The 17476-nt window shown below is 43.7% G+C and overlaps 1 protein-coding gene across 1 annotated transcript; it reads right to left on the reverse strand.

Annotated features, from left to right (window-relative positions):
* Positions 1 to 4299: 4299 nt before the first annotated feature.
* On the reverse strand, positions 4300 to 15585 carry A4GALT (alpha 1,4-galactosyltransferase (P blood group)). Its single transcript, XM_060254500.1, has 2 exons — positions 15450 to 15585; positions 4300 to 5383 (listed from the first exon to the last, which is right to left on the reverse strand). Exons 1-2 carry the CDS (start codon positions 15491 to 15493, stop codon positions 4300 to 4302), a joined length of 1128 nt encoding a protein of 375 aa, XP_060110483.1. The 5' UTR covers positions 15494 to 15585.
* Positions 15586 to 17476: the final 1891 nt, after the last annotated feature.

A 17476-nucleotide genomic window follows, 5' to 3' on the forward strand; every position in this document is an offset into this window, starting at 1 on the left:
TAGCTGTGTGTTCAAAGAGTTGCTATGTAGAAGATGGTTTAGTTGTTGCAACTGCATCCATTGGACTTGTGTGTTAAGTTTTTGGGAAAGGATTTATTTGGAACATAGTTGACCTTTATCACATATGTCAGAAAACTGAAACATATTTTTCTTAAGCCAGTTTGCGTAGTCTGACTTACTTCTGCCTGCAGGGAACCAGGACTGTCCCAAAAAAGATGCCACTGGGAAGACTCCCGGGGCAAAGGTTGGTCTAAATTTATCCCACAATTTCAATGTGGTGTTAATATAAGGATGGTCTTTCACAGTTGGATTCCTATCATTGGATTTGTTCCAAATTGTTTCACATAGAATGTCAGGAGAAGAATAGTGAAACTCAGGGTCAGCACAGATAACGTGGGCAAGGGGTTCAATGGAGATGGTGAAAAGAATACAGGAGAGTGGACACCCTTGTCTGGTATGTGAACTATGTATTAAGGTCCACTTAGTTCAGGTGAGGTGAAATAAAGTTCAGAGACTGTAAAGTGCCTCTTGTGGTTTTGGGTCAATCTCATAACTATGCTTTAAAAAACTATGCGTTTAAAGAAAAACCTCAGCTTGAGACCCTGGAGGGCTGCTGCCAGTCTGAATAGACAATACTGACTTTGATGGACCAAGAGTCCAGTATAAAGCACCTTCATATGTTAATATGCCATTTACTCTTCCTGTTAGGATCGCTGAGGGGAGGACATTAAGCCTAGCAAGTGAAAAGGTTCTATGTAGTGTTGAATTCTGAAGTTGGTAAAGGTAGCTGGGAGGATGACCCAAAATAGGTAATATCCTATGACTGAGGGGAGAGCAAGTCTTATTGGCTGCGCTGTACAGTTCCACTAGTTCTGCCTTTAACAGCCTATCCCTTATTATTCGCAGTGCCTCTGTTTCTGAAAGAGGAAGGAGAGATTCAAGGGAAATACTGAGTATTTCCAGTTTCCTTCCTATGTTAGCCAGCTAGGATGAATGATTAGATTTAGTTAATAGTTGGAAACAGTACCTGGAGGGGTCAGAGTTATAATGAAACGCAGCCAATATTTGAATGTCATGAGCCACGCCCTTGTGAGCATAACATTCTGGCCACATTCTAGGCATAAAGCCACATATGGGACACAAATTGGACTCCCAAGATCTTCCTTAAGAAGTCCATTGCTCTGATTTTGTAAATGAGCTCATTTAACAATCTGTAAGCCAAAATGCCATCAAAACGAGGTTGGGAAATTGACAGGTGGGCACCTGACTTAAAAAGGATCTAGAATCTATGTATGCAGGATACACATCCAGAAATTATTGCTTAAATTTGCCAAGGACACTAATTAAGTAAAGCAATTAAAAATTTATTGTAGAAAAATATAGAACACACATACAAGACAATGAATACAAACAACACACATACAGTCCTAATAAAAATAGAGCGAAATGCAGAGATAACACAAGGGATTAACAAACAGGGTGATAATTACCGATCGTAGTCTTCAAGGAAGGCTCCAGTGGTGACGAACGAGGACTAGGGGGAAGGACCTTCAACTGGCCAAGAATCGGGGATGTATCTAGACAGTGGAACTGGGGTACTGCTAGATGCACACCTGTGGGGAGTTGGACCACAGGTTATAAGGACTACCTTGAGCCCTTAGGGGATGGGAGGTACAGGGGCGGATGTCAGTGGTCAGCTGGTACATGACCTCAGAAAAAGGGGAGGCTCCGCAATGACCATAAGGGTTGGACTTATGCAGTAGCCAATAGCCAGTTTATTGGTGGCACCTAATTGGACCTCCAGGTAACAATGGGCCAAAGTGGGAGGTTCCAGGATTACCATTAAGGGGAAGAATGAGAGAAATGATTGGGGTGGGGGTGATTAAAACTATCAAACTTATCTAAAAAGGTGACAATAGGTGGCCAAATTGCTATCTAAGGTAACACCCAGTCTAAACAAAGACACTTGGCTCTAGGTGAAGATGTTCTTCCTCCTCTTCAGTTTTCTATTGGCACCAGTCGTTGTCTTGGGTTCCGTTAGACAAAGGCTTAGGCGGTCTGGCAGGATCCACGCCTAAGATAAGCTTGATGGTTTATACATTGGTGACATCTGTTCAGTACGTGAGCCTCCTGCTTCGCTGTTATGGAGTCTGGCACTGCAGGAAGATAGCTGCTGGTGGTGTTAGCCTTCCAAGTTGGAGTCTCTGGTCAAGGCTGGAAACCGCTTGCCTGGACAGTTGCTGGTGGCACAACTTCTTCCACTACAACGCCCGAGATGGGGATCGCACGGAGCGACTGGAAACCACCTGTTCTCCTGGTTAGCCCTTCTCGAGAGACACGGAGTGCTGCTGCAACGTTGTGGCTGTTAGTACTCATAAGTCCCTTCCAGTCTGGTAGACAAAACACACTTTTCCCTGGCAGATGTGTGTGAGTTGAATCTCCAGGCACCCTGGCAACCAAATGGGTGACTACAATGTTCTGGAATTAGGGGTCTTTTTCTCACAATTCTCATGGTGTAATTTCACCTTGACATTTCTTTGTTTGAACACAGCCATGCTTAGGTAAGGGAGGGAACCTAATTACTTTGCACTTTGCCGAGTGCAATGTACAAAGTAATGCACATTAGGGCCAAGAATCCCAGCTACAAATACAAGTTGATGGGGTGTGAACTGGCAGAGACTGACCAAGAGAGAGATCTTGGGGTCATGGTAGATAACTCACTGAAAATGTCAAGACAGTGTGCGTTTGCAATAAAAAAGGCCAACGCCATGCTGGGAATTATTAGGAAGGGAATTGAAAACAAATCAGCCAGTATCATAATGGTCCTGTATAAATTGATGGTGCGGTCTAATTTGGAGTACTGTGTGCAGTTCTGGTCGCCACACCTCAAAAAGGTTATTATAGCATTGGAGAAAGTCCAGAAAAGGGCAACTAGAATGATTAAAGGGCTGGAACACTTTCCCTATGAAGAAAGGTTGAAATGCTTGGGACTCTTTAGCTTGGAGAAACGTTGACTGCGGGGTGACATGATAGAGGTTTACAAGATAATGCATGGGATGGAGAAAGTAGAGAAAGAAGTACTTTTCTCCCTTTCTCACAATACAAGAACTCATGGGCATTCAATGAAATTGCTGAGCAGACAGGTTAAAACGGATAAAAGGAAGTACTTCTTCACCCAAAGGGTGATTAACATGTGGAATTCACTGCCACAGGAGGTGGTGGTGGCCACAAGCATAGCCACCTTCAAGAGGGGTTTAGATAAAAATATGGAGCAGAGGTCCATCAGTGGCTATTAGCCACAGTGTGTGTGTGTGTGTGTGTGTATATATATATATATATATATATATATATATATATATATATATATATATATATATATATATATATAAATTTTGCCACTGTGTGACACAGAGTGTTGGACTGGATGGGCCATTGCCCTGATCTAACATGGCTTCTCTTATGTTCATATGTTCTAATATTCTGAAATATTACACATCTTTGTGTTGTGCTTTTAATAGATTTACTTTTTGCATAGAAGGTTACCTGTCTGTCCAAAGTAGAGAGTGGAAAGGCATTGCTGACAATTAATGGTACATAAGTCGGAAGGTGAATATGAATTAACCTTTGCCCAAAAAGCATCAGTTTGTTCTATGTATTACCTAACAAACCTATTATTGAATCAGTTTCTTTAACTTTTAATGGCAAATTGAGGTATCTTCAGATAGTTTAGGAAATAAATTGTTGGAGTGGGATAATAAGAAGGGTACAAATTAGCATGTATGCTATTATTTTTGCCGTTCTTATTCTTATAGCAGAAATGGTACATAATTCTTTCTTTTTGTCAGATTATGCCAAAATAGTTGATCCACAAATATTGAATTTTAATCAGTCTTCTTCCAAAGCTTTTAAATTGCCTATTTCCCTTTATGTTTGAATGATGAACTTTTTGTGTTTTTCCTTTGATTGAAATAATTTTATTTGATACATTTTAACTTTTAACAATTATTGCAATTGACTAAGAAAACAATTGCATTAGTATTTCTTCCATCTTATCAATATGCTTTATGCTTTGATTGGTACCATGAAGATCTAATGGGGAAAACTGAGTAAATCAACCATTTCTCAGATAAATTGTTTTGGCTCTCCCTTCCTTATCAACTGCTACTTCCACCATAATTAGAATTTTCACAACTTTGTAGGATAAATTACTCTTTTCAGTACATGGTCACTTGGAACAAATAATTCTTGAAGAGACTAAAGAGCTGGGCTCATTTTCTGTAGCAGAACACTGCAAGAACTTCATTGAGAGCTCTTCATTAGCTCATAGGTTGAAGGACAGTAGTGGAAATACAGCTGAGCTAGTAAAATTTTAGAGGTGATCTCAATATGTGTCTTTTGACTTTTCTTATTCCAGACATGGACCGCATAGGTATTTTTAAAGAGCTCTGAAAGTTCTGAAGTTTTGATTACTTCAAAATATTTTCTCCATTTCTGCCAGCGGATGGGATAAAAGGCTTCTTGGGGGAGAACGGTGACTCCTCTACAACTTTTGCTATTCTGAAGTCTTTGAATAGAACACCACTTCTTAAACACACGGGTGAAAAGCTGTGGGCCCTGGTGCCCCCAGATCCATCTATTGTAATTGCCCACAAAGTCTTGCATACAATGCTCTATGAACCTGTGCCTTGATTCAAAAGAGAGGAAGGCCCCATTCAGTGTATATTTGGACTGGGTGCCAAGCACATTGGTGAGGTTCTTTAAACTCTTAAGGACAATGAAATCTGTGTCTAAGTATATTCCTCCAAATTTCCACATGATAGCTAATCGACAGGCATCAGAAAGAATGGGTAACAGATAAGGTTCCCATCTATGTTGGGCAGCCTCATACCAGTCAATCAGTGGAGTGTCCATAAAAAGGTCCTTCATGTCCAAAGGTCTGAATTCGATATTGGTGAAGCACCTGAACAAAGAGGTGTCCAAGTATTCTCTTAAAGTAAAATTGTGCTTTGCAAAGCCATTCATTAGTATAATAATTCTGGCTTCTGGGTGAACCCTGGCTGCTGATTCAACAGAACACATAAACAGGAAGTTGGGCTTTATTTGTTCTGATGTCTCCACAAAGTATATATTCTTAGACAACTGAGAGGGCTGGCCAGATGAAGAGGGAGAAGGTACAAATAGAGGACATTTAAACTCTCTGAGCAAGCTGTAGAACCAGGTATTGCCCTTTGCATCTGTGGTGATTCGCCAATAAAATATGATGGCAATAAACATGAACTTACAGATGAAAACAAACATAACCCAGAAGTTGCAGTTGGTCGAAATCCTGGCTAATTTTAGCACTTTGCACATGGTCTGCTTTCTGTAAATAAAATAGGATATGCTGCAAAAAAGAAATACAACTAGTTAACATGTGGATCAGTATCCCATTGACAACAGACATTTTAAATCATATTTGAAACTATAGTGCAATTGCACCCCCAAATTTCTGCAGTTCATATCTGAGTATTTTGAGGATTCTTGGGATTTGGCTTGGTTTGTTCTGATATCTTCACAAAGTATATATTCTTAGGCAAAATATAAGACCAGTCTGAGTGGGCGCATATATGTTAATAGCAGAAATTTATTTCAGTTTTCCATAGTTTTTAATAAAAGCTGAAACAGGAATCTGGGTTGCCAGTCACCTGATTTGGCAGCCTCCAATCTGCCACTGGCCAGCTGGGGAAGCCCCATCCCCACCACCTGGTACAACATTCCAAGAGTCATGACATCATGCGGAAGTGACCATGTTTCTACACTCTCAAATATAACAGGATCAACAACATCTTTGGCAGAGAGACTGGAGTTCTTCAAGACTGAAGAAAATGTTATGCCAATAAAGGTTTTTGGAATTGGAATTGGACTGAAGAAAACAAAACAAAAAAGCAAGCCTCAAAGGCTACATTTAAAAAACATTAGCGAGCACCACATATATTATGCACTATCTACTGTCTCTGCCTTTGTTTTCAATATTGTTACTGAGCCACTGGTTGACCTTCAGTTCAATTGACGAACTGAAAACTCTTCAAATGCTTACAAAGACAGAAGCAGAATCTCCAGCCTTAAGAGGACCCGTATTCAATTGTTCCACGTTGAGGTTAAAGGAAACATCTTAAATTCCAGATTCTGAAAACAGAAATCACCTCACTATTGAAGAGGCCAACTCTAGGTCAAATCTAGAGTACAGCAGCCCACTCCAAGCTATTATTTTCTGCTTGCTGAACTTAGCCACTAGAAGATCTTCTGCCACTAAATGATCTTCTTGCTGAAGAGACTGCTCTTGCTGAAGAGATTGGTCTGCTGATTATCTCAGTCTAAAACTTAAAAACAGGGTTACCAGATTTTAAAGCCCAGCTGGAGTCCTCTTTGACTATGGAGGCCCAGGTAGCAGCCACTACCAAATCCGCCTTTTTTCATTTGAGGCAGGTACAGCAGTTGGCCCTTTTCTGAAACACTGTGACTTAGCAATGGTGACCCATGCCATGGTCACCTCGAGAATAGACTAATGCCCTCTACATGGGGCTGCCCTTGACTCTGACTCAGAAACTACAGCTAGTGCAGAAAGTTGCAGCATGGTTGTTAATGGGGCTTCCCCGATGGGAGCACATTCAACCAGTGTTGAAAGAGCTGCACTGGCTACCCATTGTGTTCTGAGTCTGTTTCAAGGTGCTGATATTGACCTTTAAAGCCCTATATGATCGAGGACCTGTCATCTACAGGACCACCTTTCCCCATACATTCCCTAGAGAGCACTGCGTTTGGGAACACAAAAGCTGTTATTCATCCCCGAACCAAGGGAGGCCGGCCTGTGCTCTACAAGGGCCAGGGCCTTCTCAGTGGCAGCGCCAATGATGTGGAATGCCCTCCCAGAGGTCATAAGGGCCCTGTGGGATCTTTCCCATTTCCACAGGCCCTGTAAAAATGAATTATTCTGACAGGCCTGTAATATCTAAATGGGAGAGGACAACCACTTTAACACTGCTGAGGACCATTATATGGGGACCATCATACAGACCACTGTCAGAAAATTATGACATAGTTATTAATTGGACTGCCATAAGAACATAAGAGAAACCATGTTGTATCAGGCCAATAGCCCATACAGTCCAACACTCTGTTTCACACAGTGGCCAAAAAAATCAAGTACCATCAGGAGGTCCACCAGTCGGGCCAGGACACTAGAAGCCCTCCTGCTGTTGCCCTCCCACCCCCGCAAGCACCAAGGAAGGAAGCTAGAATTCCACCAAAGAAGGAATTCACCAAGGAAGGAAGCCAGAATTGCTGATTGAAGGAAGACAGAATTCCACCTATATTAAAAGCTAGAATTCCATGTATATTAAAACTCTGAAGTAGCTCCATAAACGTAATTTTAATTGTTTTATTGTTTTAATACTGTAACTTAAAATTGTTGTTTCAACGATTTTAAGCCCCCCTGAGTCTGTTCACGAAGAGGGCAGAATAGAAATTTGAAGTAAGTAAAATAAACAAAATAAAGCAGAAGCATTTTTTACTGCCCTATGACTGCTACCTTATTCAATTTTCCGGCTTCCTTGAGCTGTACTGCAGAACAACCTGCTGGTGGTCCCCAGCCCTAAAGACATCCAGCTGTCCTAGACCAGCCCCTAACCTGGTGGAACTCTCTGCCAAATACCAAATACCACTGCCAAAGGGACTTAATGCAATTCCACAAAGCCTGCAAGGCATAGATACGCCACCAGGCTTTCGGTTGAGGGCAGCGACAGTTTCCATCTGGCTAGCATCTTCCTCTGCTAATTATACCTGTTTTTCCCCCTGCCTGTGAATGAGACTGGCAGTTGAAACTGGGACAATTATTGTTTGCCACCATATTGTTAAAATGCTCTGTTAATTGATTTTAGCTCATGTTTACTTTGTTGTGGTTTTATACATGCTGTACACTAGCCAGAGCCCTGCAGTACATAAGAACATACGTGAAGCCATGTTGGATCAGGCCAATGGCCCATCCAGTCCAACACTCTGTGTCACACAGTGGCTAAAAAAAAAACCAACCGAGTGTCATCAATAGGTTCACAAGTGGGGCTAGAAGCCCTTCCAATTTCCACCCCCCAAAACACCAAGAATACAAAGCATCACTGTCCCAGACAGAGAGTTCCAACAATATGCTGTGGCTAATAGCCACTGATGGACCTCTGCTCCATATGTTTATCCAACCCCCTCTTGAAGCTGGCTATGCATGTAAATGTGGCCACCTCCTGGGCAGTGAATTCCATATGTTAATAACCCTTGGGTGAAGACGTACTTCCTTTTATCCATTCTAACCCAACTGCTCAGCAATTTCATTGAATGCTCACGAGTTCTTGTATTGGGAGAAAGTAGGGTTGCCAAGTCCCCAGCTTCCTGCAGCGGGGGACTCTCTCTCACGTGTGGAGCACACGCACAACACAATGATGTCACCCGGAAGTGACATAATCAAAATGGCAGCACCCTTATGGGGCTGCTCTGGGCATTTCCGGAAAAATTCTATGGTTTTCCCAGATGATCTAGCCATTTGGGAGGTAAAAACTCTATAGTACCTATGCACCATAGAGTTTTTACCTCCCAAATGCCTAGAGCGGCCCTGCTTGGCGCCGCCATTTTTATGACATCACTTCTGGGTGACGTCATCATGCCAGCAACGTTGGGGGAGGTTCCCCCCACCGGCCCAATGTAGTCTGGCAGGTTGGGAACCTCCTGAGTGGGAGAACTCCTGCCTGGACCTGGGGCTTGGCAGCCCTATGAGAAAGGAAGAGAAGTACTTCTTTCTCTGCCTTCTCCATCCCATGCATAATCTTGTAAACCTCTATCGTGTCACTCCGCAGTCAACGTTTCTCCAAGCTAAAGAGCCCCAAGCATTTTAATCTTTCTTCATAGGGAAAGTGTTCCAAACCTTTAATCATTATAGTTCTCCTTTTCTGTACTTTTTCCAATGCTATAATATCCTTTTTGAGGTGCAGTGATCAGAATTGTACACAATATTCCAAATGAGGCCACGCCATTGATTTATACAGGGGCATAATGATACTGGTTGATTTGTTTTCAGTTCCCTTCCTAATAACGCCCAGCATGGTTTTGGCCTTTTTTTATTGCAATCAGTGAGTTTTCTACCATGAAAACCATTTTCAGTGAGTTATCTACCATGACCCCAAGATCTTTCTTTTGATCAGTCTCTGCCAGTTCACACTCCATCAACTTGTATTTATAGCTGGGATTTTTGACCCCAATGTGCATTACTTTGCACTTGGCCACATTGAACTTCATCTGCCGCGTTGACATCCACTCACCCAGCCTCAGTATCAGGAACTGGGCGATTTGTAAACACAATAAGCAAACAAACTTTCATGGGTTTCCTGAACTAAGTAACTTATCAGCTTGTGCTTTCTATAAATGTATTTGGGAACTCCAGTAAGAACTGTGTTTTACAGAAGTCAATCCATTACAGCTCTGCCAGAGCCAGGAAAAAACATGGTAAATTCCCCTCCCAAATATTAATGAAAAATTCCAGGCAACAGCATTTGCATCAAGTTAAACATGTTTTACCAGCATTACTCCATCTAATTTAAGTAGGTTTGTTCCACAGAGAGATAAAGTAGTAATTCTCTCAAATTAATATTACTGCTGCTACTAGGGTTGCCAAGTCCAACTCAGCAAATATCTGGGGACTTTGGGGGTGGAGCCAGGAGCCTTTGGAAGTGGAGCCAGGAGCAGGATATGACATCACCTTTGTGATTTCATATCCTGTGATGTCACTTCCAGGTCAAAGATCAAGTGATGCCACTTCTACGCTCCACTTCTTTCAATGGTGTCACTTTCAGCACACTGCACCCAAACGTCTTCCCTTCCTGTGATGTCACTTCCTCCTTCCAAATTTAAATTTATCTCTTTACATTGCTTTCTGCTACTCAAACATTTGTTGAGTAGCAGATCTCCAGCCACCACCTGGAGGTTGGCAATCTTAATTTATATCCTACCTTCCATGGGAACCCAAAGCTGCTTCCATCAGAGGTTGAGAGTATTCCAATGTTACCCAGAAAGTTTCCTTGGCAGAGTGGGGATTAAATCCAGATCTCCCAGACCCTAGTCTAGCACTCTAGGTTAGACTTTACCCTTTTAAGCTTAGGATCCCCAGGTAGTTCCCTTCTTTGGTTTCCAAATAGTTAGCAAAACTGATTTACTGTGTCTCTCCCCACTCACCCCTCTCCAAATGGTTGTGGAATATCTTTGTTGGCCACTGGAGAAGGGTGAGCTGGGAGGTAAACATGCCTATCACCTTCTCCTCTCCACATGATTTGGTACTCTCTAAACCACTACACTAGAGTGTTGAACCAGCCCTTTATGTTTTATAAACAGTATTCAGAAATATGGAGAAGGCCATTTAATAACAAAGAAATCAAAGAATGCTAGTTAGACATCAGCCCACAGAATAAGCTGTCCTATTAATTCTGAGATTCTCACTATATGGATTGAGAAGTCACACCTCTGTATGCATGGCTAACAAAGCAAGAAGAGGAACTGCTAAGTTTCCTGAGACAGTGAAATCTTGAGAAAAATATGACATAGCAGAGCCCTAAGAGCCCCGTGGCACAGAGTGGTAAAGCTGCAGTACTGTAGTCAGAGCCCTCTGCTCACGACCTGAGTTAGATTCCAGTGGAAGCTGGTTCAGATAGCCGGCTCCAGGTTGACTCAGCCTTCCATCCTTTGGAGGTCGGTAAAATGAGTACCCAGCCTGCAGGGCGGGGGGTGGGGAGGGAAGTGTAGATGACTGGGGAAGGCAATGGCAAACCACCCCATAAAAAGTCTGTCATAAAAACGCTGTGAAAGCAGTGTCACCCCAGAGTCGAAAAATGACTGGTGCTTGCACAGGGGACTACCTTTACCTTTTTAATGAAATCCACCGCAATATGCTTAAACTTTCTTAAGTTCATTCAGTAGTAATAGACTTAACACTGTACCCAATATACTGTTGAAGTAAATATAGGAATGGCTTAAAATCTATTGCTCTTCAGTTACACATTTTTTAAATTTCCATCTTCAGTTTAACAAACTTTTAAGAAATGCTAAATATATAATTAGTATCCCATAAGTATTTTAAAAGGGAAACCAATAGTTTAAAGGTTCATTTCATTTGTAATGAAATAGTAGAGAGTGAGGGTGTCATTTTGAAATAAACTTTCCTCTTCTAAGCATAAATAGAGGCACCTTAAAGTAGTATCTCCTCTCTACTGTATTACCAGAAAACTCAGTTGCAAAAATGATAAAACTCTTGAAAAGGATGTACAGAATTACTGTACATACCAAGACCTTGGGGTGTTTTTGGTGTTGTTTCTCCTAGAAGGCTGGCTGCATTAGTGAATATTTGATTTACAATGACGAGAAAACAAATTCATCTGTGGACAAAACTTCCTTAAAAACAAAGATAAAGGAACCTGAATAATATCAATTTATAATGGTGTGTTCTCAGCAGCTATTTCTGGCAGCTGAGAGGGCACAAAATATAGTAGTCCAATTACCAAATTAAAATGTACAAACTACAAATTATAAGCATTCCTAATTTCAGAACACATAGAACTTTTAAAACACAGAGAGACTAAAAATGAACACAGCCAAATATACTGAAACAATTTACCATCCATGTTTACAGTCTCTCATCACACCAGAACACTCACAGAAGAGGGGGGGGGGGGATTTGGTTAATCTTAAAAGGTGCTCCTGCTGTTAAGTGAAACACTGGCTGGCACAGCCTTCCCTCACCTCCAGCAAACACACAAACATGGAAGAGGAGGGGGAAACTTTGTTGATCCTAAAGGAAAGGGGGCGGGAAGCATGAACAGTCTTCACCCCCAACACACAGAAAAACTCAAGGAGGGGGGGAAGCCTCCTTGATCTTAAAGGTGCAGTGCTGCTGGGGAAAACAATCGCGAGGAGAGTGAGAAAGGATGGCATTTATAGCTCCCCTTCACCTCCAGCACGCACTCTCTCACTCACTCACAGATGAAGAGAGAAAAAAAACTTTGTTGATCTTAAAAGTGCTCCTGCTGGGTCAAATGCGATGGTGAGGAGGACAGACCCAGCCTCCCTTCCCCCACTTGCAACGTCGGTTGAGTGGACAGCTGCTCGCGCTCGTCCCATTCTGTGGCTCTCTTTCCCCCCTGCCTCCACCCTCCCCTTCTCTCATTTTACCTCAGAGGCGGAGCGGGCGACGCTGCTGCGCTGCCGCCTCTTGTCGGCTTCCCACCGCAGCTGCTGCACCGAGATGGGCTCGGAGAAGGACTCGCTGTTTCCCCCCTCCCCCCCTCCCGCTTCCAGATTTTTGGAGAGTGGGGGATGAGGGTGCAATTCCAGGGGTCCCCCGGCAGGGCGGGTGGGTTGGGAAGCCTAGCTGCTACCAAACACAGATGTTTTCCATTAGAATGAATCTTGTTCTAAATTACTTATTAATGGGTTTCATTCAGTTTTCCTATTGCCCATGGCATACACTGAGGTTCTCTCACTAACCTGGCTCTTTAAACCCTTAAAGTACAATTAAAGAGATTAATGTGGAATGCCAATAGGGTTGCCAAGTCCCCAGCTTCCTATAGCGGGGGACTTTTGCGCACGCAAAGCACGTACGCTTCATGATGACATCACCCAGAAGTGACATCATCAAAATGGTGGCACCTGTGCAGGACCACGCTAGGAGTTTTCCCTCCCAAATGGCTAGAGCGTCCGTGAAAACCATAGAGTTTTCCCAGAAATGCTAAGAGTGGCCCCGCATGGGGCGCTGCCATTTTGATGACATCACTTCCAGGTGACGTCATTGTGCCAGCGAGGTAGGGGGAGGTTCCCCCCATTGGCCCAATGTGGGCTGGCAGGTTGGGAACTTTCCTAAATGCCAAGCTCATGTTATATCGGTTTGGTTCTGCTTTCTGATCCTTAGTGGAGGGGGGACATGATTGCTCTTTTTAAGTATCTGAAGGGCTGTTACTTGGAGGTCTGTTCCTGTTGGCAGCAGAGGATAGGACTCACAATAATGAGTTTAAATTAAGGATGGGAAGGTACCAGCTGTACCAGCTAGGAAAAACTTTTATAGTAAGAGTTGTTCAACAGTGGAATCAGCTACCTAGGAAAATGGTGAGCTCCCCCTCACTGACAGACTTTAAGCAGTGGCTGGGAAAAACCAGGTTTTTAATGGAAGTGATGTGATGTTGTGAGCTGCCCTGAGTCCGCTTGCGGAGAGGGCGGGATATAAGCTTAACGTAATAAATAATAAATAAATAAACTTATCAGGGATTCTCTAGGCTGATCCTGCATTGAGCAGGGGGTTGGACTAGATGGCCTATATGCAGGGCTGGCTCGCCCACTAGGCAAACTAGGAGGGCACTGGGAGTCAGGGGTCACCGAATTGGGTCCCCCCCCTCCAGTGCCCAAGACAACTGCCTAGTCTGCCTCCCTCCCACTCCTGCCACCGCTGCCGCCGCCAGCCCCCTCCTGCCTGCTGCTGCCGCTGTGCTCTGTCACTCCCCCCACCCCCGAAGCTTGCCGCAACTAAAACTGAGCCCTATCAGCTTCTCACAGCCTGCACCTATGCATTTTGTTAAGAGATGGATGGAGGAAGCTTCGTTCCCCCCTCACTTCCCATTCTGGAAAGGAGGGGGGGCGATACCTCCTCCATCCGTTTCTTAACAAAATGTGCAGGCACAGGTTACGAGAAGCTAGAAGGGCTCAGTTTTATTCACAGTGAGCTGTGGGGGGAGCACGCAGAGCATGGTGGTGGGGGAGGCAGCAGGGGAGAGTGGAGTGTGCCGGGGAGGTGCCAGGGGGGCGCCTGCCTAGGGTGCTATTTGCCCTAGAACCGGTGCTGCCTGTATGGCTCCTTCCAACTCTGTGATTCTATGCTTAGCAAACAACTAAAATTGATTAGCCATATCACTGAATTACAGAACAGCGTAACCGGTGTAAATCTCATGCCTTCTTATGTGGAATCAGTTTCATTTTATATTTGCAAACCGTGTTCCATTAATGCTGATCCTAAATTTGTCAAATATCTTGTCCTGATAGTTCCAGGAGAGATCTGTTCCTTATATCACATGAATGTGATGTGGATTCTGGAATACCTAGTGCTGGACAGTAGGCTGCCCTGCCCCTCAAGGACTCATGAGCCTATGGGGGTGCTGATCCAGCATCCAGTCATTATTCTGGAGGAGGATGGAATGTTGGAGGGAAACACAGCAGAATTTCACTTCAGTTCAGCCTCAAAGAGAAAGCAGTAAGAGCTCAACTCTGGCTCAGGAAAAGGGCACACTGAGTGAAAGGTAGCTCTGCTTGGCAGTATGGCAGAGTGGTTTATACAGCACAGAGTACCTGATTGTGTTGAGCTATTAGCAGCCCTTGTGCCATTTAGACTGACTCTTGGGAAAGGGCAAACTGGATCTGGTGTGAGAGGATCTGGTCAATTAAATGCCTGTTTATGCCTGAAAATATTTAGGGAAATTAAATCTACTCTCTGAAGCCATAACTAAATTTATCTGCACCTGCCAGGTTTCTTCTTTGTCTATCCAGTGGTTTGTGCTGTTGATTTGTTCCTTGAAACTAACCAATAAATTCAACTTAAATTATATTAAAAGAAAATCTTGCCCCAGAGAACTCTGTCAACACAAAACTTACCTACAGCCCAAGCTATGGAGTCTTGTGAGCAAAATTTCTACTTTGTGAGCTACTGGCATAAAAGTTGTGTGGCTGCTGCATAAATTAGTTTGCTCTGAGGCCATCCTTCCTGAGCGAAGACAAAAATGTGTGAGCCAGAGGCTAAAAAACTGTGAGCTAGCTCACTAACTCAGCTTAGAAAGAACACTGCTGGTAGAAAGTTCATAGTTTAAAACAAACAGTTCCATGAAAATATAGGAGACTGTGTGGAAACGAGGGTTCCAGGTCCTACCTTGCTGCCAGAAATGGGGGATCCCCTGGTCAGACAAGGGGTCTGGCAACTCTAGTGGAAACACTCTGAAAAGACCTGTCACAAATTGATTGCATAGCACTGTTACCCAAGGCAGAACAAAGCTGTTACCCAAGTTAGAACAAAGTTACAGTCCAGTGGCACCTTTAAAAACAACAAAGTTTAATTCTGTTATAAGCATCCATGTGCATGCATACATCATCAGGATCTATTACCCAATGTGATGAAATAAAAAAGGTAAAAGTAGTCCCCTGTGCACGCAACAGTCGTTTCTGACTCTGGCGTGACGTTGCTTTCACAACTTTTTTATGGTAGACTTTTTACGGGGTGATTTGCCATTGACAAAGATATAAATATTTAAGAAATTTAAGTGTCTCTTAAGTTAGTAAAAGCACTTGAGAGGACTGAATATTGGTACCGGTAGCTGAGTTCCATAGAAATGGAAGAGATTGTGAATACTTACCAAGTGGAGACCTGAGAGATAGAAATAGAACCAACCCCTTTCATCAAAGGCAGAAAGACAGAATAAGACACTGGATGGACTTCTGGGTTCCGGCTCTGAGCGAGCAGATGCCTGTTGACTGAGCTCTGTCGAAGGCAGTACTGTTTTGTTTTGTTTCGGTTTTTGCTTTCATATTCCTATGGTATTCTTATCTTAATGGTTGCAAAGGTGGGGGGGAACTAGGGCTTTGAATGAGCAAATAGTAATGAGATTGCTTTTCCCCACCTTCCACTGACTGTTATATTTTGTCTCTCTGACTGCTGGGGATTTTGGCTTTGAGATTTATACTTCAGCAGAAGGAAAGCCTCTACTGAAAAAAGTGGAACTATGTCCAAGGCTTTTATTTAGAGTCTCAGCACCTTGTGCCTGGCTTTGTGGCTTTTAGTTTTTTCCTCTCCCCTTCTTCCAGTGTACTTTGGTCCAGCCTAGGTCTGAATCCTGGCTTTTTATTGTGGGGATCAATAAAAGAACTCGTGACCTTGAAGATTATTTCTCTCATCCGGCAGTAAAAGTTGTGTGGCTGCTGCATAAATTAGTTTGCTCTGAGGTCATCTTTCCTGAGCTAAGTAAACCTACTAAAATTAATGATTTCTATGCTTCAGTTCTATTCCTACCAACCTGTGATATTTCAGCTTTCAACTGTTTTACACCTGTTGTGTATGTGGACTCATGTAACACATTTTACCAGTGTTCCTGCCTGGCTCATTGGAGCCTTGGGGACTGAGCTTGGGGGCTCAGGAACAATGGACAGTAGGATCCAAAACCCCTGCTGCCCTGGTCCAATCACAGGTCCCCTGCTGGTTCAAATGGCCCAATGGTATTCTAGCATGGGAACCTTGAACTGTATACAGTTGGCCCCGTTGGCCCAGTTAGGCAGTCTTCTAGTTCAGCTGTTACCATGCTGTAACTCAGTAAAGAGCTATGATCACTGCCAGCGCGTCTCTTCTATGCATTGAACCCACTATATCAGGGGTCCCCAACCACCAGGCTGTGGACTGCTACTGGTCCATGGCCTGTTAGAAACCGGGCCTCCAGTGTCCCTGCCCGCCACCCCCCTGCCGCCGCTGCCCCCATCTTGCCTGTTAGCAACCAGCCGCAGACTCCTCAAACTAGGAGAGAACCTAAGGAACTGAGGTGTTATAATAGAGTAATTGGCCATATAAAACATAACTATTCCAAACTGGTAAAGAAAAATCTCAGGATCTTTGAGGCAACATAACACCCAAGAGGCAGAAACAGCCATTTTTCCTAACGTAAAAACTTCTCATGTATGGAAGGTGCCCAAAGGGTCTAGAAGTGAATATATGGAACCAGTTGAAGAGAACATTACAGAGGTTTTTGGTTGGAGACATTCAGAAACTTACGAACCTAATAAAGCCATAGCTAGCAAGGCCTGAGCAGTACGTAAAGATGGCATACCGGTCAGGAGACTGAGGAGGGGGAGTGAGCAGACTGGGATGTGGGGAGAGAACCCCTCTCCCCTTTTGATTTGGAATGATTTGACCAGATATGTCAATATAGTGATGAGGAGCAAACATGAGAAACTAGGCTTGCAGGCAGAGAGAACTCAACAGAAGGGGAGAGAAACTGCAAAACAGAAGTCCAAGAGCAAGCTTTGCCTAGGGAATTCCACTGGCTGGTGGATAGGAATATCACCGCCTTGTGGATAGGCTTGCCAATCCCCAGGTCCCAGCAGGGGTTCTCCTGCTTTCCCAGGCTCCTTCCCGCCCCCAGTCAGCTGGCCGGCGGGGGGAAGCCCCGTCTACACAGCCATCATGTGCCTTTCCCCCTCTGGAGGCTTCAGTCTCTACTTGAGAAAGTCTTCCTCTTTGAATGGTGTGTCTGCATCTTTAAGGCTGAAGGGGAGAGGGGGGGGAGGGGGGGAGGCAGAACAACATGGCTGTGAAAGAAGCCCAGACCCTTCGTTTGTTGCATAAGCCTTGCAGAGGTCGTTTGCATAGTGTGAAGGTAAACTTGAACCTTTGGTT

Source organism: Heteronotia binoei, chromosome 14 (assembly GCF_032191835.1).
Source record: "Heteronotia binoei isolate CCM8104 ecotype False Entrance Well chromosome 14, APGP_CSIRO_Hbin_v1, whole genome shotgun sequence".
Taxonomy (NCBI): domain Eukaryota; kingdom Metazoa; phylum Chordata; class Lepidosauria; order Squamata; family Gekkonidae; genus Heteronotia; species Heteronotia binoei.

What these genes read in the sequence shown, in the direction of transcription:
- A4GALT (XM_060254500.1), bottom strand. Translation starts at nt 15,493, where the DNA reads ATGAAAGGGGTTGGTTCTATTTCTATCTCTCAGGTCTCCACTTG. An exon ending in ATCTCTCAGGTCTCCACTTG is followed by an intron (nt 5,384 to 15,449) that starts GTAAGTATTCAC and finishes TCTTTTTTGCAG; the next exon opens with CATATCCTATTTTATTTACA.